Genomic DNA, 23,464 nt, shown 5'->3' with positions numbered 1-23,464 from the left:
TGGAGGTTCGGAATGATACAGGGATTCTTCCCTGAGGAAGAGGAATATAAAAAGATTAAAGTTTCCTCCTCGTGAGGAGTGGAATGAACAGGGGAAATGAGGCTTACTCTTAAAAGAGTAAAATACAGACAAAAACGTCCTCGAGACAAATCTTTTTGGGATGTCCTCCAAAACTCTGCGGACGAGATGGATGAAAGTTAATGGACAGCCACGGCTGCTGGTGCGGATGGATTTGGAGCGGTTCTGTGTGTGTGTGTGTGTGACGTTGGCACTCTTTACTGCTGCATCTTGCGGATGATGTCGGCAGAGACGGGCGGGTGGAAGTTGATGGTGTGGTGTCGAAGCCCCTGAGAGCTTTTGTAACTTTTACCACACCGGCACTTAAAGGGCTTGCGAACACGGATCTGAGTGCGGTGGCCGTTCTTGGCGTGGTACTTGATACCATTCACATTCTGCAAAAGAGAAAAGCACAAAACAGACAATCATCCACTATCCACAACAGATATTCACCATAATTGACCACAGGAAAAAATTCAACAATTCACTGATGCGTTTTGATTCGTTTTGAAGTAATTCTTGATTGACCCACAAAACTGCATCTATAATATAAACACTACCAATCAAAGGTTTGAGGTCAGTAAGAATTTTTAAAGAAATTAATATTTCTAATAAATTTATGAAAAGTGATAGTAAAGACAATAATGTTACAAAGGATTTCAAATAAATTCTGTTTTTTAAACTTTCTATTCGTCAATGAATACTGAAAAAAGGTACCAGTTTCCACAAAAGTATTAAGCAGCACAACTGTTTTCAACATTGATAATAATAAATATTTCCTGAGCACCAAATCAGCATATTAGAATGCTTTCTGAAGGATCATGTGACACTGAAGTTAAAATATAGCTTTGCCATCACAGGAAAAAATTACATGTTAAAATATATTACAATTAGTGCTGTCAAAACGATTAATCACATCTAACATAAAAGTGTGTGTGTGTGTGTGTGTGTACATACATTATATACACACAGACACACACACATATACAAACTTTTATGTCAGATGCGATTAATCGTGATTAACCGATTTGACAGCACTAATTAAAATAGAAGGCAGTGGTTCTAAATTGTAAAAATATTACACAATATTAATGTTTTTATTGTAATTTACTGTATTGACTTCTTTGAAAAACATTGAACAAATCTTACCAACGCCAAATTGTAGTGTATAAAAACATATAATTGAACATTAGCGTAGGGTTTAGGCTAAGCTAGCAAGCTAATTGGTTAGCAGCATGTAGGATTTCTAATCAGGAAGGGAAAAGAGTATCCATCAAAAGTTCTTTCAGCCAATGGAATGGGTTTGAGGTCCAAGGCAAACTCAGTTCCAGATAGGGACTGTAAGCTGCAAATGTGCTCTCTGTGCCGTTTTCATGAACAATTCTGTCAGTCCCTATCTGGAACTGAGCAAACAAATGTTGTCTTACAATCCAATTCAGTTTTAAATTCTGTGTTGATATTATAACATATAATTATCAATAATATGATGGCAAACAAAATGATGCGTGACTAAAAATGCCCTTTAATAACTCCAGACATAAACCATCCAGTGTTGTGTGAAATCGTGAAGGAAACCGTCAGCTGTTTGACAGAGGTGAAGACTGAAAACGAATAAAGCCACATCTGAACAGGCTGTCATCGTGCATTTCCTCGGCCTGAATGCAGCTCTCACAGGCTGTACATCATTTATCTCAGCAGCCAGAACCAGATGGCAGTGGAAAATCTCATAAAACACACAGGCCTTGCAGTGGACTGCATGTATGTCTTTAAAATGTATGTCAAGCAAGCTACCAGTCTTGTCCATATTACAGCTCTTAGTGTTAATAAAGTCTTTGACGGCTAAACAATGAGAGGCCAGCATTCACTGTTTGATCACATTTGTGCCACTGGTGATTGGTATTGTTAATGGGATACACGTGTGTGCTGTAAACTTGCTTTTTAGAGAATGAAAACCTCAATAAACTCGTTTAAATAATGGTGGTAATACATTTATCTTCATATATATATACAGGTCCTCCTCAAAAAATTTGCATATTGTGATAAAGTTCATTATTTTCCATAATGTAATGATAAAAATTAAATTTTCATATATTTTAGATTCCTTGCACACCAACTGAAATATTTCAGGTCTTTTATTGTTTTAATTCTGATGATTTTGGCATACAGCTCATGAAAAACCAAAATTCCTGTCTCAAACAATTAGCATATTTCATCCGACCAATAAAAGAAGTGTTTTTAATACAAAAAAAGAGTCAATCTTCAAATAATTATGTTCAGTTATGCACTCAATAGTCAATACTTGGTCGGGAATCCTTTTGCAGAAATGACTGCTTCAATGCGGCGTGGCATGGAGGCAATCAGCCTGTGGCACTGCTGAGGTGTTATGGAGGCCCAGGATGCTTCGATAGCGGCCTTAAGCTCATCCAGAATGTTGGGTCTTGCGTCTCTCAACTTTCTCTTCACAATATCCCACAGATTCTCTATGGGGTTCAGGTCAGGAGAGTTGGCAGGCCAATTGAGCACAGTAATACCATGGTCAGTAAACCATTTACCAGTGGTTTTGGCACTGTGAGCAGGTGCCAGGTCGTGCTGAAAAATGAAATCTTCATCTCCATAAAGCTTTTCAGCAGATGGAAGCATGAAGTGCTCCAAAATCTCCTGATAGCTAGCTGATAAAACACAGTGCACCAACACCAGCAGCTGACATGGCACCCCAGACCATCACTGACTGTGGGTACTTGACACTGGACTTCAGGCATTTTGGCATTTCCTTCTCCCCAGTCTTCCTCCAGACTCTGGCACCTTGATTTCCGAATGACATGCAAAACTGAGCAACAGTCCAGTGCTGCTTCTCTGTAGCCCAGGTCAGGCGCTTCTGCCGCTGTTTCTGGTTCAAAAGTGGCTTGACCTGGGGAATGCGGCACCTGTAGCCCGTTTCCTGCACACGCCTGTGCACAGTGGCTCTGGATGTTTCTACTCCAGACTCAGTCCACTGCTTCCGCAGGTCCCCCAAGGTCTGGAATCGGTCCTTCTCCACAATCTTCCTCAGGGTCCGGTCACCTCTTCTCGTTGTGCAGCGTTTTTTGCCACACTATTTTCCTTCCCACAGACTTCCCACTGAGGTGCCTTGATACAGCACTCTGGGAACAGCCTATTTGTTCAGAAATTTCTTTCTGTCTTACCCTCTTGCTTGAGGGTGTCAATGATGGCCTTCTGGACAGCAGTCAGGTCGGCAGTCTTACCCATGATTGCGGTTTTGAGTAATGAAACAGGCTGGGAGTTTTTAAAAGCCTCAGGAATCTTTTGCAGGTGTTTAGAGTTAATTAGTTTATTCAGATGATTAGGTTAATAGCTCGTTTAGAGACCCTTTTCATGATATGCTAATTTTTTGAGACAGGAATTTTGGGTTTTCATGAGCTGTATGCCAAAATCATCAGTATTAAAACAATAAAAGACCTGGAATATTTCAGTTGGTGTGCAATGAATCTAAAATATATGAAAGTTTAATTTTTATCATTACATTATGGAAAATAATGAACTATCACAATATGCTAATTTTTTTAGAAGGACCTGTATATATATATATATATATATATGTGAAGATAAATGTATTACCAACATTATTATGAATATATATATATATACATATACACAGACACACACATATAACAGCCCCGTAGTATAAATTATTTGAATATATATATATATTTATTCAAATAATTTATACTACGGGGCTGTTGAATGCTTGAATCTGATTGGTTGACAAACGTTCTGAGGTCTGCAATTATTTTCAGGGAAACGCACGTAGTTCCAGGCAGGTCTTGACCGCATTACAATTCCATATCACTTCGCCAAACAATTTCAGTTATTTCAAAGGTCCTTACAGCCTATAACAGCAAAAGAACCAAAACCCACAATGACACAGACCTAGCAAATAAATACAGTAAACAATAGGATAAAAACGACAAAATTATTTCCATGTTTTTTGCCACATAATAACATTTTATTATGCACGGAAAGCACATGTTCTCTTTCTCCGGCTCTCTCTCCCACTCAAATGCACACACATACAGTACGGTCACGGAACAGAAACGTGTTGTCAGCGCTGCTCTGATGATTTTATCAAAAAAATAGTTTAGCAACTTAAAAGCTACATTTCGTGTACACTTTTCTCACTAACAAGGTAATAATGGCGCTATTCTTGGAGCAGATAAACTTACAGGTAAACTATTAGTAGAGATGCTGATGTTAAACACTGTTGAGACACGCATGGACTGAGGTAATTCACTCTCTCCCTTTAATAACTGCATTAGTCTGCTATCAGAGGCTCAAACCTCCGTTTCTAGCTCTAAAATGACGTTTTGGAATTAGCAATGGAGGCTTGGGATGAGATGCGTAAGAAATAAGTCCTACACACACAAGAGTGTTTTAAGAACAAAACCCTGACAAATGTCTTGAAGTATATAATCTGAACAATAAGGGTCTTGAGGATCATTCACAAATATACAGTGAACAGACACTTGAACCTATTTATTTGAAGTCCTTTTACCTTGTATCTCTTTTTGCATCCAGGCACGGGACATGCGAAGGGTTTCTCATCACCGCCATTCATGCACATGGAACTGAGGATGGATTCAGAACTAATGGCACTTTCGGTGGTCCATGACTCGTCACTGTCGGACTCTTCGTATTCTGCTTCCTCCTCATCGTACTCGCTGCCTGAGAGCACATAGCAAGGAATCATTTAGTAATTGATCATGTTATGGAACAGTCAATGCTTCAAAACTTATTAGGCCACATATTTAACTACTACACCACCAGAACCAGAAAACAGCATTTCCCATCAGCCACCACAGCACAAATACAAAAGCTTTAAAGACGGCATGAAACAGAAATGGTCTCATCTTCCCTATTGTGACGTATATCAGAGTGAAAAGGCTTCTACAAGAAAAGAAAAATTTTTATCCATCAGGAATTGAATGGATGGTTGTGCTTTGCTATTGCTGTGTTCTCATGCGAGTGACAGGTTGTCCCGCCCTTGTGCCAGAAAACATGTGATTTCATTTTTTTAAGGCAAACTGGTACAGTAATCTTTCTCACAGTCCTCATCAGAATACTGTGCCCAGGCAGCAAAGCATTTGCATTTTATGAGAAAGAGCCTGGAAGGCATAAGAAGGTCTAAGAAGGTTAACGCACAGTAATAGTATGATACCAGTAATTTGGAGACTATTCAGTTTGTGTTCCAAACCCACACAAATAAAATGCCCAAAACATCTAATTGTGGGAGAGAGAGCACATGTTGCTCCAGAGAAGGCCATGGGAAACAGCAGCTATGAAAAAAAAAAACAGTGTGCGACTCAGATTGTGATTATTTTATTATCTATTACAAGAGAGCATCAAACAAGCATGGCAGGTTTAATGCAGTTATTACCCAAAATTCATCTTTCTAGGAAACATATATATAATAAGCATACAACAAACAGTGCACATAAAAAGCCGTTACAGATAATGTGTGTGTGTGTGTGTGTGTGTGTAAGCCAGAATAAACAGCACGAGCGTGTGTTTGATGGGACTACCTGTGGGGGTGCTGCTCCTGAATGAAGACGAGGGTGTGATGGGCGGGGTCACGGGTGGGGTGAGGTTACCGCTGTTGTGGCGGGGGGGCGTGGCTACGCTATTGCGTGAAAGGCTGCCGGTCAGTGAGAGTGACAGCTTTGGCTGAACTTTCTTCTTCAGAGATTCATGCTCCCGCCGTGCTGCGTCTGTCATAAACCTAGAGAGAGAAGTGAACTTTATTAGATGAATAAAAAAGGAATGTATTTAAAGGTGCACTGTGTAATTTTTAGCTGCATCTAGTGGTGAGGTTGTGAATTGCAACCAACAGAAGTTACGGTGGCCCAAACACGGTGTCTGAGACAGCAGAGTAGCCAGTTAAGCAATGAGTTTTTTTACAAAGATAAATTAAAGGAACACGCCACCGTTTCTTGAAACCGGGCTGTCACTAATGATTATTTTGTTAATCGAGTAATCAGATAATTTTTTTTGTGTGGTAATAAAAATAGACCTAAGTGAACAATAGACTTTCAAATGACTTAAAATACATATATAATAACAAGGAGGAAAATTATCAAAAGCAAATAATCGCTTTACATGTAGCGCATGTTTATTTAATTCAATCGCAGCCTTTGTGATTTCACAATAGCACTATGCTATATTATGATTTTTAAGTGGTTTTAATATGCTGATATCACCAGACAGCTTTTCACCTCCATGAGAAATATCGTCACGTTTTAATATTGTGGCACGAGATCTTGTCACACCCCTAGTTTTTACTGTATTTAAGATCAAATAAATGCAGCCTTGGTTAGCATCAGAGTCTTCTTTCAAAAACATTGAAAAATCGTACAAATCCGAAACTTTTGAATAGTAGTGTAAATGTATCAGACGGGCGTCCTTGCTGTTAGACTGGAAGAGTCTGTTTCAAGTTAAAACTGGTCTTGGTTCAACTTTAATAAACATGTCTTAAGACATCTGCATTCTGTTCCATTCGATCAGTTGCATTCCATTTATCTGTGTCTGAATGCAAGAACATGTTCTGTGAGCAACGGCCCACAATTCTTTCCAACAAGAGTGATGTACTGTGTTCCTGTACAATCCATGTCCCAACTCTAACCATTAGGACCACAAAGTAAAAATTAAATGTTTTCTCTCAGTTCCAAAATACTGGTACAACCTGCAACAGCTTTCTTCTATACAAATGAACCATCTGTCATATAAGTCTATATGTTGTGATTCAGCTGATTCAGTGGGGTCTAAAATCCACCTCATAACACCTTGTTTGCTCCAAGTTATTTTGTTGCATTATAAAACTGTCAGTAAATTTATGTAATAAAGCATAAATGTTCACACAGATATTATTAAGGCTGGTGTGTATTTAACAGATTACCAGTAGAAGCAACTTAAAGCAGTAATACAAGGACAAAAGTGTCTCCATTTTGCAAGAATTTCCACCACCATTCAGCCTATTAAAGCTGTTTTTAACACTGGAGCTCTGAGTATTCCTACACAAACCACATTCAACTGAGTCAAGCGAACTGAGTGTATATGAAGAGAATTTGGGTGCTGGTTTGAAATTCATTATAGCTTCATAAACTGACCTTAGAGGATGTAGTGGAGACTTGACCACACGGCCATTTCCCAGAAAATACAGAATCCCATTAAGAAAAATGTTAGACTGCTCCCATATATGATGAAGAGAATCATCTTTGTTATTTGGCTGCTTAACAGTAAGTTTCAAGGTTGAAAAACCCAATTCAACATAAATTAATAATGACCTGAAGTCTATTAATTAGCTGAATATTTTCTATATGTACATTTTTTTATGCATTTTAATATTTTAATGGTAAATGGACTGCATTTATATAGCGCTTTCACAGACCCAATGGCCACCAAAGCGCTTTACATTTGCCTCACATTCACCCATTCACACACTCATTCATACTTAATGCATACCATTTCAAACTATGTTTTATCTTTACGTTTGTATTTTGTTTATAAAACCTGTTTGTGTTTTTCCAAAAGAAATTTTATACATTGTGGACAATAAAGTACAGAAACTAATCCAAATAAAATTTGGCGTTTGCCAAAAAAGACAATATTTACTCAGAAATATTTGACAGTAGGAATTTTACACTATTGTAACTCTGTTAGGAGGCCTTCTAAAAGGAAAATGAAAATACGCTTTATCTATGAAATATGAAATAAAAAACAACTTTTACATACACGTACAAATATATACAATATATATATAATGTATCTGTGTGTGCATAATGTATGTACATTCATATGTGTAACTATCTTTCTCTTATATATATATATATATATATATACTAATAATACCATATATAGGCATAGTACTGTACCTGTTAATGTAGCTGAGGGCGACGTATGTGGGCTGCTGCAGTTCCTGTTTCTCCAACACACGAGGATCTGTATCTAAACCAAACAGAGAGATAAATAATTCACTACTAGACTGACATGGATAAAAACAAACACACCACAAAAGAACAAACAAGAGCACTTTGAGGCTTTTTGGTTTTCTGTGTACTATGAAAATATATGCGAACATTCACAACATTCACAAAAAGCATACAACTCTTCATGTGACAGCATTGTTTACCTGTTTGAATCTGTGTCACTCACCCCAGAGTCATTTTGTGGCATCAGAGTCAGTGAGTTTATGGAAGCTTACGTGTCATTGCCAGAATGAAGCTATTACTCACTTTATTGTTAAAGTCATTGACTTTCAAACTCAATACTAGATTCTGCCACACAACATGTCCACAATCACTTGCAGATGGCAATTAACTCCATTAATCAAGTTTTTTTCATTAAACTCTGCTTAGCGGCGGAATAAATCAGCACTTCCCAGAGCGTCTGCATGAGAGAGAGACTGGACTGGGCTATGGAGAGCGTATCCAATAGCTGTTTGGTAAAACTTAAGACAGCCATTTGGTTAGTGTCACACCACACTCAACGAGCTCTCTGCCTGCCATTCCTCCCAGATGTGCTCATTTTCTGCACTCCAGGGCCACCCAGATCAACCTCCAACTGGATCCAAATGCCCAAATGGCAAAGATAGATTTTGTCTTGGTTTTAGTTATGAATATTGAAGAGTCGACTTCAAAAACGATGATATCTGTTTTGGGTCTTTTCTGTCAAAACGGCCTCTTATTATGTGGTCAATGCTCTCACGAAGCGTCCCTGCCTGATGCTCCACTGTGGACTACGCTGCCACCTTGTGGCGAATGTGTATATTTTAAAATGCTTTCTTTAAACATTCTAGGTTAAGTACACTCGCTTGTCATTATTTTAAGATTCCATTCGAACACAGCCCAGCTAAAACGTCTCTAAACTGCGTTCCATTGCCTACAAGAGCAAAAATCCGCTTAACGTCCCTTCTGTGGTCGGCGGTGCCCGCATACCAGCGGCTCTGCCAGGGTAATGTTTTTCAGATGCCTGTCTCTCAGGGCATTCTCCAACACCATTAACCACAAGCATTGCCAAAACACGGTTTCATCTAATGAGCCTCCCCTGTGCACCCCCCGTGATGCGTCTCAATGCCTCTTTTTATGCTTCTGCTGTGAGTAAACATTTCTTTCTGCCCCGTTTAACCCGAACCATATTTGTCTCAGCTCCCCGACACCACGCGGCACCCCGGCGTGTGAGACCTGCGATTCCGGCCAGCGTGGCATCACACACTCCGTGGCTCTGCCCTGCCACCTCATAATTACGCAGGCACAGACGCTGCCACCTGGTTATGCTACGGTATTTTAAGTTTTAAAGAATTGGTGGGTATAGGAATTCGGTCACACTCACAACAAGACAAATGTTCGGCACGAATATTTGATCAGATTCTCGCATTCGATTTGTCTGTTCAGTTATGTGCCCTTTTAATCTATATTCAAGACAACTTCCCCTCCCACTTGCAGCGACATCTCTAATGACGTATTTACTGGCGCGAGGGCGGGAAAACCTGTCACTCACGTGACATCACCCAAAAGAGTGCAACAGTGCCCGCCCACTTTTTCCATTCATTTTTCCCATATAAGGATTTCAAAACAGTCTTTCTTAAAAAAATAAAAGCCATGAACCATGTCAATCAGCTACAAGGTGAATCATAACACTTTGATTTTGAGCAAAACAATTTTTTTAATTCAAAGACATATATAAACTGTGATGTAGTTAATCTGGTTCATTTCTTTTTTTCTTTTGGCTAGTAGAAGTTCTGAATGAACTTAAAAATTCTGTAGCCAAATTGGCCAGTGAGTGAAAAAGTTCATTTCAAACCCTGAATTTATATATAGCCTAAGCCTATACACACACACACACAAAAGTATTTTGAGAGTGAAGAGAGATCAATTCAATTATGTCATTAGCAGTGCTTCATTGGCGTGGGCGGAGCTAAAGAGCTATTTAGACTTTTGATTGGTCTAATTTTGATTGGTCTAGATTGGTTTAATTTTATGTACAGCATCATGGGTAATGTATTTTTTCACAAGGAATTCCGCTGTTAAACATGATTATAAAAAATAAAATAAAAAACCTGAAATAAAGCAGTCTGATGGCTTCAGCAGAAGCAAATGCCATGATGGATTGACAACCTCGTAGTTCACAGGTCTGTCTTTAAAGGTTAATAAGTTATCGATCAAAGTCAATTTCCTTATGGAGAAAATGAGTTTTTACTTCAGGAACCCAACTGTTCCACTCTAAAGCAAAATACAACCATTCAATCAACTTCCGATTAACAAAATCAAATATATTTTTTTATAATTGAGAAGCTGTTTCATTTTCAAATTTGTACAATTCCATTCATATGTTTTTGTACATTTCTACATACATTTATACTCTGTTTTTCCCTTCTTTTCTTCCCTAAAATTTTCATAAATTTAAACGAAATCGTCACCTCGTAAAATAGTTGTGTTTTTTTTTATGAGATCGAGAACTGGGTGACTTTCCGATCAAGAAAACATGAGGTGGTCATTTCGGCATAAAATGCGATTTGTCCAAAAACATGATGCTTCACAGTACAGCACAGACGATGGCATTATAAGGGCCAGTGTGGGGTTGGTTTCGATCGGCATCTGAACGCTGGAGTTCTTGGAGAGCAGGTAGGATGTAGGTGTGTCGTTCCGTCTCAGTTCATTGTTTAAAGCTTTCAGCTCGGCCCGCACCTCAGCTAAAGTGTTTCATTAGCATTGATTTAACTACTGTGAGAAAGACCCCACAGCTTTCTGCCATACACACACACACACACACACAAATTATTAGGCACCGCGCTGTTCCTATGCCAAGAAGATAAAGGAGTTTTGTACGTGAGCATATGACCCGTGCAGGGAAAAAGCCCCAGAAGAGGAGAAACAAGAAGACCTGCATATAGTCACACACACATGGATCAATCCGCACACACACTCCGTAAATCACACATAGGATTGCCAAGGTTCTTTAGGGCCTGAAGTCACTAAGGGGCCCCAGAGCTGCTGCCTACCAGAACCCCATTACGGGGAGAGGTGGTCCACAAGTACACAAACAGGTGGTCTACCATGGTGGTCTCTCACACACACACACACACACACATACACATTATTTCACTAGAGCTCAAGACCAGGAACACTTTCAGAGGTTGAATAGATCTACAGACAGTTTGGCCAATTAGGCTAACAATTATCTGCATCATCTGACAATCTCAAACAGTCTTAGTTCTAACTTGTATGAATTACAAAATCAACTGACAACCTTGTTCACAGATAAGCATTTGCTTACAATAGTGAATTTAAAGGGACAGTTCACCCAAAATTTAAATTCTGTCATCATTTACTGAGTTTACCCTCATGTCATTCCAAACCTGTACGACTTACTTTCTTCTGTGGAACAAGAAAGAACACTTTTATTGAATGGAACACTTCCACACAGGATTTTTCACGAGTGATGATATTACTGCGCCGAGTCGAAGTGCTCCCAAGCACTTGCTATGGTATTCTGCCATACAATATAGTTATCCATTTTACACGCTTAGAAAAGCGCAACGTTTTATTTTGTGTAGTGCACGCACTGAGACGAGAGACGTATGTATCAACTCGTCTTAGTTAAGGGAATAACATAGTTTAATATGAAAAACCAGTAGAGTATCCCTTTAACAAAATTGGTGAATACTTAACATCTCAGTTGTCATCATGAAGTTGTATTACATATATATCTGCATTATATATAATAGTATTAAATCGGACATTGGTCACCCTACTCTCTAGATATCTGTATACTGCCCATTAAAAAAACATCTGTCAACTATATATACTGTATAAAAAAAGCATATTACCAGCAATAAGATTATCTGAGTTTTGAGTCAAAATTAACCTAAATGTAAAAATAATAAGCATGCACAATTAAATGTCCAATGCTGAACAAAACATTTAAAAATCCCCAATATCAGCATACATGATAAGGTACCAATATATCATGCATACGTAGTGTGCATGATTTAATTGATTTAAAGTAAAAACACATGTGAAATTGGCACTATTTTCAGAAACTCTTGGCATTCATTGTGTAGTTGTGTGAATTTGTGTTTGTGTTGTGCACTGGCTGCACTTTTCGGGCCAGCTGGGGATCTAGGCTGTGTCTGAAATCGCCCCTATACCCTTAAATAGGGCACTATTTGAGGGAACAACCATTTATGGACCACAGTGGACATTATTGAGTGCACTCATTCAATCCCACAATGCACCCCAATAACAAATGTACAACATATGTACAACTCAATGGCTAGAGAATACCCATAATGCACTGTGAGTCACGCGCCGAATGAATTCCCGCGTCTGACCAGAAGATGGTGCCGACAGCTGAATAATCCATCCATCCATTTTACAAACTGCTGTGCTGGTCCAATGTGGCTACAGCGTAATATCATACAGATATAAATTCCTTTTTAATTTATTATTAAATTGTTTAATTACGGTTTATACATGCTAGTTTCCATGACAGAGTTCAGGATAAATATTTTAATTACAACTGGAGCTGCAAGTTTGCCAAATTTGAAATAGTTGCGAGCACAAATATGCAAAAGCGGCAGGGCTTTTGGCGCACTCAGAGTCCGAATTCACTCACTCGTTTTCATTCACTCCTTCAAGTGAACTATATTGGTTGAGTAATGTAGGAAATAGTGAATGAGGGTATAGGGAGCGATTTCAGACACAACCCTAGTCAATAGTGTATTCTCCACTCTTTTTCCCCACCCACAATCCTCTTTTTACTCTACCAGACACATTAGGCATCAAAAGCATTAAAGGAAACCAAACCATGTTGTCAATATTGTGATATATTTATAACAGCCAGGGGGGTTGCAATATATGTGACTAAGATAGAATGATTATTACCTTCAATAAAACGTGGAAAGATAAATCATGGTCGATTACAAAAACTCCAAGAACCAAACTGCACTAGTAGTTGACGCTGTGTAACCTGTTGTCATTCAGAATCAGAAGATACATTATTTAGCTGCTTCTCTGTGCACGGGTGGTCTCGTACGTGTGAAGATCACAACACACACACACACACACACACACGTTCTAAATCAGCGGCAGCCCCCCGCCATGGTTAATCCAGGTAATATCAGCTCTTCCTGTCATTAGCTGCCCTGCGCTGGGTTTGGATGGAGGGCTGGGAGGGAACAGGGGGTGTTGGTTTGAGGTAATTAGGTTCACCAGGTGCAGCTCTGGGAGCACCAGTCACCGCTGCTCAAATTTATTATTTCCGTTGAGATTTTTTTTCTCCGTAGGCCATTTCAGGAGCCCTCAGTGTAGTGAACTCAGAGAGGTTCATTGTTCAGAGACCTGAGATCACTCCTGTAGAGCTGACATCTTGAAAGCAGAAGACCTTGGCAGGGTTACTAGTCAACCAAAACTGAAATCTTAAATAAAAATAAATAAATAAGAAGAAAAACACTGGACCTCTGTCCAACAGGATGAAGCCAAAGTTTTGAAAGCCAGATGTTTCAGAAACGGTGGCATTTTTACCGTGATTAAGTCAGTGTATGTTAAAAAAGAGCTTCAGCGTATGGTGTAAACTGTATTTTTTATGATAGTCTCCGATCAACAGGAGGATTTAAGCTAGCTAAACACTGTAGTCAAAATTATTCTGAGCGCTGTTACCCTTTCAACTTCCTAAATCAACTCAACGTCATATTAACACTTTTAATGTGAACCCCTCAGAGGCCACGGCCTGCCAGTTTTAAATTCACTGGAAGTCGAAAAAGAATCGCATAAATTGTCACATCCAGCAATAGTCTCGAAGGGATCTTTTGAAGGACACGTTGCTTACAGAACCCACACTCACAAGTACGAACAGTAAAAGTTTTAAGCACACCCCGTCTTCTCTTTCCCCGTATTTACATTGTTGCCTTCGTAACATATAACAATCAAACCCTAGAGAGCGTGGCAACCACAAACTAGAATTTGCTTGAAGACGGAGGAAAATTTGAAGGTGATAAAACATTACAACGTTAAAACTTCACAAGCTCATTTGTTGTAAGCAATGAGGCCTATCGGCAACATTTCTCCACCCGACCTCGCAAATCTCCATGCAGTTTCTCTTATAGCGTGCCATCGCCCCCTACTGGATGCAAGAGCACCTGTCAATGAACCCACCTCACCCGCTAGAATGTGAGCTTTGTTCAGCCGGGCGTTAATTAAAACAGAGAATGTTTTTAGCAGCAGGTCCCCAGATGAAAAGGAAGAGGGGCCAAAATCCACCATCCCACTTTGTAATTAGGCCTATGTGGGGCCATGCCAGATTTCACACCTCGCCAGGAGCAGGGCTGTGGGTGAGGGAGGGGTTTCACGGGACACTAATTGCCTCATTACTGCGCAATAAGTCACTTTAGACACACTCTCCTTCAACTAACACCCCGGACACATGCGAGACGTGCGATCAGAGAGCAGAAGAGGCATTAAAACAAGCTCAGCTCAGGTCAGCGACCTAGAGCTGATCGACCTCCATCTCATCCCATCAGAGAATGGGGCACCACAGTGTGTTGATGACACATTTAGTTTAGATGTAAACATGATGGTCCTCAGGGCAATTTAACTTAGCACATAAATCCTTCATTGAAAATAAGCTAAACAAAGGCAGGCAGGCTAAGGCTATCAGTTTTCAGAGCGACAGGTTTAAGAGTGCTGAGTGGAGCGGTAATGTTTTTCTAGGTCACTTTATTTTGTTAGAGCGGTGCTCTTTTGTGTTGCAATTGTGGCAACTAGACATTTTGTGTGTCTTTGTAAAACAAGCCTGCGCTCAAACATTCAGCCACAGTAATACCGCAGCAAACACAAAAATGCAAATCAGCCACAGTGGAATTTAAAGATGCACACAGTAATATTTGCTACTTAAAGTCCCCCGTCAATAACTTTATCCCTTAAAACTCATCTTTAATCACAATTACATACAGTATTTAAATGTTTTTTCCTTGAAAAAAAAGTGATTCATGCCTTAAAATAGCTTGAATGTAACTACAGCCTTGCCTCATTTAGGGTACGTTTACACAACAACGATTTGCTTAAAACGGAGAAGTTTTCCTTTGAGTTTTACGCATATAGACACCATTGTCAAAACGATCCCCATTCACACGGATCCGCGAAAACGACTAAAAACGCAGTATTCGGCTGCCAGGCCGTTAGATGGCGGTAAAACACTATAGACTGAACGTAATACGCATGTGCATGACGTCATCGTTTTCAGAGATTCGTGTTTTTGTTGTTTACACGGAGACTGGTTTTCAAAAACTTGCACTTTGAAACCCGTTTTCAAAAGTTCGCGTTTTCACTTTAAAAGATTGATTTTCATCACAGGGTGACTTTAAAAAAAAACGTTTTACACATAAAGGAATGAACAACACTTTTGAGAAATGTCATTAGAATTAAGTTCACTCACATAAGGACATATTAGTTTTCTATAAAATCAGGCTGGTCACCCACTCATGGAAGCCACCATGTTGACATGTCATGACCAACCATGTCGTGACAGACTTGTAATATATGACTTCAAATATATGAAGTAAATATATTTTTAATTTTATATTAAGATTTCAGACATAAGCAAACCAAATGATATGACAACAAACAATATACTACATACTAAACTACAGTGGGGCCAGAGTAACGCGTTTATGATCCAACAGAACATCCTCATTACAAAACAAACCACCAACACACAAAACAATTTTGAGATTCAATTCCAAGAATGTCGATGGAGAAAACATGGACAAAAAGGAACTTAAAGTGAAAAAAGTGACATGTGAAGGCCAAGTATTGGTAACCCATACTCAGAATTTGTCCTCTGCCTTTAACCCATCCATGTTAATGCACACATTAGGAGCAGTGAACACACACACACAAAGCAAACCGTGGACACACACACCCAGAGCAGTGGGCAGCCATTTTAGCTGTGGCGCCCGGGTAGCGATTGGGGGTTAGATGCCTTGCTCAAGGGCACCACAATCGTTTCTTGTCAGTATTGAGAATCGACCCTTTGCGTTACCAGTCTGACTCTCAAACCATTAGGCCACGACTACCCCCAACATAAACAAAGAACTTTGCTCTGAAGCAGAATCAGTTATTAAACTAATTTAATGCATCCAGGCCAATAGGTGTCAGTATAAAGTCCAAGACTGCTGACACTAGTATGACAAATAATACCCAAGGGGGTAATCCACCAGCCGGAAACTGAAGTCTCCCCGGGGGCCGCCATTGGCTAACAAGCCTTCACTTGCTGTTAGCATTCTATTGACTCCCATTCATTTTGGCGTCACTTTGACAGCGAATAACTTTACATCTGAGGCGTTTAAAGACTCCATTTGTCCATTGTTTATTTCTAAAGAAACACGACTATGTATAAAAGACTCCATTACCTTGTATCTTACGTTATGGCCCCGTAGAAGCAGTTTCTGTAAAAATAGGCTAACGATTGCGTCATAACACGCGACTCTCTGTCGCACAGTACAGAAATTACCGTATAGACAGAAGTAGAAGCTCGCGCGCAAACGGGGGGACGTGGAGGCATAAAGTAAAGGGAGAAGCCCATAGAGAGTCATAAAGTTGCTCCTGCTGCTAGCTCATGGACAGCTAATACTCACGATCTCCGGCTCTGCAAGATTCGGAAGGGAATGATTCAGATTCCTCTTGGCACAGCTACTAGAAGACGTACAACTGTGAGACAGGTTGCTCACGTCACATCTACGTCGTCCAGCTCAGTTTGAGCCTGCGCAGTGCACTTGGCAATCAGGAAGTGAGTGCTTCTAATTGACTTCACTTTTCTCCGTTGAAGTCTATGGGGTCGCTGTGTCCATTTCTTTTACTGTCTATGATAATACCCAGCTATAGGCTACTTACTGAGTGCATCTTTAACATGCTTTTGACATATTTTTTAAGTCAGACTTGCTCAATGATCTCTCCCTGTGCACATCCACATTGGTTGTAATCATAGTGACAGGACGGCGGTGGAGGTTGCTTAAATGTACTTAATATAAGGTTAATTCTGCTAAAAAGGAAAGTATTAATGTTAATTTTACCACTGACATTGGGCCGTTCGTTGGTGCCTCTCATCTACTATGCATAGTAATGGCCCCAATCACTAGATAAAACCTTCAGTCGCTGTTATTCCACTTCAGATCAATGTCGCATGACTGAACGTAGGTTGCGTGGACCTTAACATAGGTTGGGACAAGTAGAGAAATTCAAAATATTACATAGCAAGGTGAATATAAATTGTGCGATTTCACTGCGTCCTTATGAACTGGGTCAACTGCAGATGATTTTGAAGATTATATATGCAGGATTGATTTAGTATGCAAAATGTTCCCTTACTATATCTCCTGTACAATCTTTATGACCTACTTGCATGTAAAATATCTCATTTGAAAACAAGCCTTTAGCATCTGACACTTCAAACTACAGGAAGGCCTAGTTTAGATCAGACATTAAAGACCATGTTAGGGATGCACCATTATTAAAATCTATACTGATTTATCTAAATAAAGTAAAATGTATTCATTATAAAAATATAAATATAATTAATAATAAAAATGAATAAAATAATCAAATTAATTAATAAATAATACAAATAATATAAATATCATATACAATATACAAACATGGACTGATAATGAAAAATGTAATTCATCTCTAACATCTATAACTGATACTGGTATATTTTGCACCATTAGATCACATAATTCTGCAAATACTTCCGCCTTACTTTAAAGTCAGCATGAAACAGTCTTTTCATCTCTATTGTGACATATATCCAGTGAAATGGACAAAAACAAATGTGGGGCGGGACTTGATTTTGACCATGGGGAATTGCGATTTCGGATTAAATCATTTATAATAAACACTGCAATATTCCATAAAAAATAAGAATTGTCAATTTTGATTTGACAAACTCTGTGAGATAGCACACTAAACTTTCAAAGAGTGATGCACACATGGCAAAATTCATTCAACTGCTGAGTCTCTGAGCTGCAGAGTGTGTATTGATGGCAGAAAGCACCTCAGGCTAAAACGGTTGACTGGACTGATGATTTCCACCAGTTCTCCTGATCTCCCTCTCACAGACCAGCTGAGCTAACAGGGAACATCAGTCACCATGGAAGTATGGGGGAGGGGGGGGTCTTTGTCTCTAGAAATCAGGTTTCTCCTTACAAATCCACTCCACACAGGCTCCTGCCAGAGTCTACTGGACAGGTAGTTCAACGGAGTTAAATTACAGCAGCAGAGTCCAGATCCAGCACCCTTGACTGAGACATTCCATCAACACTATAGAGACTAGATCACACAAAAATGAAAGATATCAAGAAAGCATATTGATAATGACAGACAGGTATGTAATACCCTTTTTCAGCTGTGCTCAAAGCAAACCAGCATTCCATCTCATGCTATGCTTACATTTTCAGACGTCACTTAGAGGCCCTCGGTCATTTCATGTTTACTTTCGCTCTATTTCTGTGTATCTAACAGCCCAGAAAACCAGCGAGCACTGTTGATTTTGTGCAAAACCTTAAGAACCCATTTTATTTATCACACATTTACAAGCACAAATCTATACAGTTATTTCTGCATTAAGATAACCATAACACTATATTGATTCAGCAAGGCAATACAGGCCATAAAAGGGCCTTGACCCTACACATCCGTTCTACTGGATAAGAGTTCTGCAGGCTGGGATTCAAAAGGGTTTCCTGACCCCAGTGCGACCCCTGAATGACAACAAATCAGACCCTGATAGGCTCCAGGGCCACCTTATGACTGAGATCTGGACATGTTGCATGAATAATCGTTAAAAAAGTGCGATCTCGATTCAAACACCCACACGATCTAACTCTTAAATGACAACGATTCAGCTGTCTATTAAACCTTTGGCAAAATCACAGTGGAACATTCAAATCTGTGTTCACACTGCCTCTGAGCCAGAGAAAGCAGTTGTCATGTATAGGTATGAAACCGCTTTACAAACAGTCTTTTCAACTACACAGTATTCTTATTTCTGTCTTACAAACATTCATATTATCACAAAAGTACTGGGATAAAAGTTTAAAGTTTGGATACAATGTCTACATTAGCGATTAACTGAGCAGACCTCCTTTAGAAAGTAACTTAGCGCTTCAATGATTGTCACCAGTAGGTGGCGACAAGTGACTGTTACATTTTGATTCATCTACATCCAGTAATGAAACAAGTGAAGTCTTAATGCGTAAGGGTACGTTTACACAACAACGATATGCTTCTGATTTATACTTCTGCGTCGGACCTATGCCGGAGCCTCTACGCTATAGACTACGCGTTGGTTTTCATTTATACTTCTCGTCGTTGTCCGCGTTGACGCGCAATTACACATGCAGAGGGAGCATGTGAAACCCGGGGAGCGGTTCTAGTAGACCCATCACAGCGCTTGCGTCCGCGTAGAATTGACGCGCTGTTACATTTTTGGAGAGGTGCACGTCAGGGTACGCCGAACGCGCGCTACACACAGCCTACGACGTAGCTACGGCGTGAGTTCGACGCAGAAGTATAAATTGGACTTAAAACGAAGAAGTTTTTCCTTTGAGTTTTCCACGTGCAGACGACACCATTGTCAAAACGATCCGCGAAAACGACAAAAAAACCCGACTAAAAACGCAGTATTCTGCTGCCAGCCCATTAGATGGCGAAGAAAAACTATAGACTGAACACATAATACGCATGTGCATGACGTCATTGTTTTCAGAGATTCCCGTTTTTTATGTAGCTACACACAGAGACTGTTTTCAAAAACTTGCACTTTGAAACCCGTTTTCAAAAGATTGCGTTTTCAGGCACCTAAAACGCCGTTGTCCTGTAAACGAATGGCATACGTTTTTAGTTGAAAACGGTGTCGTGTAAACAGCCGTAATTTAATCATTCATTCAACCCAACTCATTCTAATTAGTTAAACATTTTTAAATATATTGCAGCCAGCAATTAATATTTTGTCTGTCTTTATTTCTCATAATTATGACTTTTTATTTTACAATGTGACTTATTTTAACAGTAAAAAACACAATTACTTTTAACAATTACTTTTAATTACTTTGTTGACGAGACAACTGAGATCTTATAGCACTGAAATTGAAGCCATCATAGTGCTATATTTCATACAGGACATTGTAATACACCATTAATACACACAACATAATAGCCTATATCTGGGCATGATTCTATAAGTTAACACCTACTCGCATAGTCATCTGATGCTGATATGCCACTGCTTTCTATTGTGTGCATGTTATAGCCTATTAATGCATTTGTATGTCCATCATGATCACTGCACATCATTATTATGACGCAAGGATCATGACCGTACGTACCCGTTACATTTAGCATTTTAAGGAAGCTCTGATGGTGCATTAGTAACATGTATTTAATCACTTCTCGGGGACTTTAATCCGTATTATCCATGCGTTTAGTGTTTATGAGCTGCTCTGAGCGGGTGAGATGGATACATCTCAGCAGCAGCTCCGTGTCTGGGGGCCTTGCGCAGAAAATAACATTCACATTGTAATACCACCGCTTGTGTTTACACGTTCAGACCATGTCACTTTGAAGGGGCTTAACAAACCCCGAATGAGTTCAGAACTGGTGCTATCGATACCTATAAGCGTCACGAAATCGAGCAAAACACTGAAGTCCCATCGCTTCACCACACCTAGCAACAGCGCCGCTGCGACGCAGGAAGTGAGCGAGATTGTGGTGCGCGCGAGCCGGCCATTGCTGCGCGCGCTGCAGCGGCACCGATTCTGTTTCCGCGAGCGCACTTACCGATGTGATTATCCTCGATGTGCACGATGAGCTCGGCCAGCGACTCGAAGTGCAGTCCGCAGCCTCCGAACTGGCAAATGTTGGAGAAGAAGGAGGCGGCGGCGATGCCTGTCATGGTCTTTGCTACATTGAAGAGCAGCAGCACGGTGCGAGCGGAAAGGAGATCGCACGCACGCACGCACCGTCAGGCAGGCAGACAACAGCAGCAGCGGCAGCAGCTGGAGCAACGCAGGACGAGAGCGCGCGACGCAGCAGGAGAGGGAGAGGAGGGCCCACTGACACACGTCATACCTGTTGACATGAATTACTGCACAAGTCCTGCTTCATAAGAATTTGTGCTTGGACACTTCAGAATTTGTAAAAAATAAAATAAAAAATTATAAATAAAGATATAATCATGGCTTTGGTCAACTTTCCAGAGGTATAAAGTATGATTGTGTGTGAAATATGCTTCCCAGTTCCCTGTCACATTTGATTTAAAACAATGCAGACGCATGCATAGCTTCATACAAATACATCACACACACACACACACACACACACACACACGTTGGGTTTTATGGGGACTTTCCATAGACATAATGATTTTTATACTGTACAAAAATTATCCTAACCCTTCCCCTAAACCTGCTCATCACAGAAAACTTTCTCCATTTTTACATTTTCAAAAAATTTATAATGTAATGATTTATAAGCTGTTTTCCAATGGGGACAAAAAATAAAAGTCCCACAAGGTCAAGGGTTTTTGGTATTCACACACACACACACACACACACACACACAGGCCTATGATTAGACAATGATTGACATGTATTAGTTTTATTACAAATAAAATAGAATGTTTAGGCTATATATACAACATTTCAACACTTTATGAAAAACATATGAAAAAGTAATTGAAAAAAATATAAATGTATGTCATTTAAAACTATAATTGTTCTCTTTATTATAATAGGCCTACGTTTAGGTATAATAGCAGCTTTATTAGTTTATTATAGAAATTTCCTATTCCTATTGAAAAGTTCCACATTTGAACCCAAATGAAATAATCGCTACTATTCCTAATGTGTGTAGACTACATATCTTCACTACCCATTCATCTTTACATGATTTAGTTTTTTTCGTATAGGCTACGGTTTGGCAATGTGGATTTTGAAAAGCACGTAACGGACTTTTTGTTTGCTTTGCAAACACAGAAAACTCCCTCCTCTGCGGGTTGTCGAGGTATTTTAACAAGGTCTTGTAATAACCTGCATATGTACCTTATCAACATCAGTAAATAAAAAACTTTCTATAAAATGTGAAGTAACAGTAAATAACGGTTCATAGGAAGTCAAATGCAGTGCAGTAGAAATCCACATGGTGGCAGTGTGAAATTACAAACGGAACTGTTACGACAATTCAGATCCGTATTATAAGCATTGTAACATTGAAGCACCACTGTATCATGTCCAGAAACATTGTAGTCCTATAGCACTTTTTTGTTAAAAAAAATAAACGTAAAAACTAGGGCTGTCAAATGATTAATCGTGATTAATCACATCCAAAATAAAAGTTTTTTTTACATAATATATGTGGGTGCACTGTGTATAATTATTTTGTATATATATAAATACACACACATGCATGTATATTTAAGAAAAAAAAAGTATTTATATATAAATTATTTATATTTATATATAATATAAATTATATATAAATCTATATACAGTATATACATGAAAATATTTCTTAAATATATACAAGCATGTGTGTGTATTTATATATATAAAATAATTATACACAGTGCACCCACATATATTATGTAAAAAAAACTTTTATTTTGGATGTGATTAATCACGATTAATCATTTGACAGCCCTAGTAAAAACCTTATAGGGTATATGTAAGGGTTGTAGTTGAATACTGCTCCCAAAACTTTTTTTGTTGTTGTTGTGATTTATATTTAATAGGCTATAGAGGGTGGTCCATATAAAGCTCTATATTTCTTTAATAAATATTTGAATGATTTTGAGCTTCTGTATATTATCATAAAGCTCCTAATACGTTTGCATACAGTATATGTTCAATGTCATATACATTTAGCCAGTGCATTTATGGCAGAAAGGCTATAAAAGGCCATGTGGTCACACAGATGACTCGATCACTATAGTGTTTCTCCGTCAGTAATAGAGAGCCCCAGTGGTGTGGACTACATTATTGCTGTTTTCTTTCCTCTTACTCGCGTTCACATCCATGTGCTTCATCCCTCTCTCCCACCCTCTCGCCGCCTCTGTTTTTCCATGATTTCCTGTTCACGTTTGTTGGCAGAAGTTGCTGGTGCTGGTGTTGTGCCCGGTTCTGTGTAATGGGGTCCTTGTTGGGTTGGGCCCCATGTACTAACTCACCACAGCAGAGCGCATGGGCAGCTGTGCACCCTGATCGGCCTGCTTTTTCCAGCGCTGGAACTCGCCATGGGACATGTCTGTGAAAGCATTACATCATTGAGGCTTTCCAGATCTTACGGCCTTTAATTTTGCTTTCAATTCT

The 23,464-nt window shown here is 39.3% G+C and overlaps 1 protein-coding gene across 1 annotated transcript; it reads right to left on the bottom strand.

Moving 5' to 3' along the window:
* Positions 1–114: 114 nt before the first annotated feature.
* Positions 115–21,192, bottom strand: jazf1b (JAZF zinc finger 1b). Its single transcript, XM_056234413.1, has 5 exons — positions 20,937–21,192; positions 7,980–8,052; positions 5,634–5,830; positions 4,607–4,776; positions 115–452 (listed from the first exon to the last, which is right to left on the bottom strand). Exons 1-5 carry the CDS (start codon positions 21,049–21,051, stop codon positions 276–278), a joined length of 732 nt encoding a protein of 243 aa, XP_056090388.1. The 5' UTR covers positions 21,052–21,192; the 3' UTR covers positions 115–275.
* Between the last annotated feature and the right edge of the window lie 2,272 nt (positions 21,193–23,464).

Source organism: Rhinichthys klamathensis, unplaced genomic scaffold (assembly GCF_029890125.1).
Source record: "Rhinichthys klamathensis goyatoka isolate OS25496 unplaced genomic scaffold, OSU_Roscu_1.1 h1tg000395l_1, whole genome shotgun sequence".
NCBI lineage: Eukaryota > Metazoa > Chordata > Actinopteri > Cypriniformes > Leuciscidae > Rhinichthys > Rhinichthys klamathensis.
This window is presented reverse-complemented; position numbering and strand designations above follow the sequence as displayed.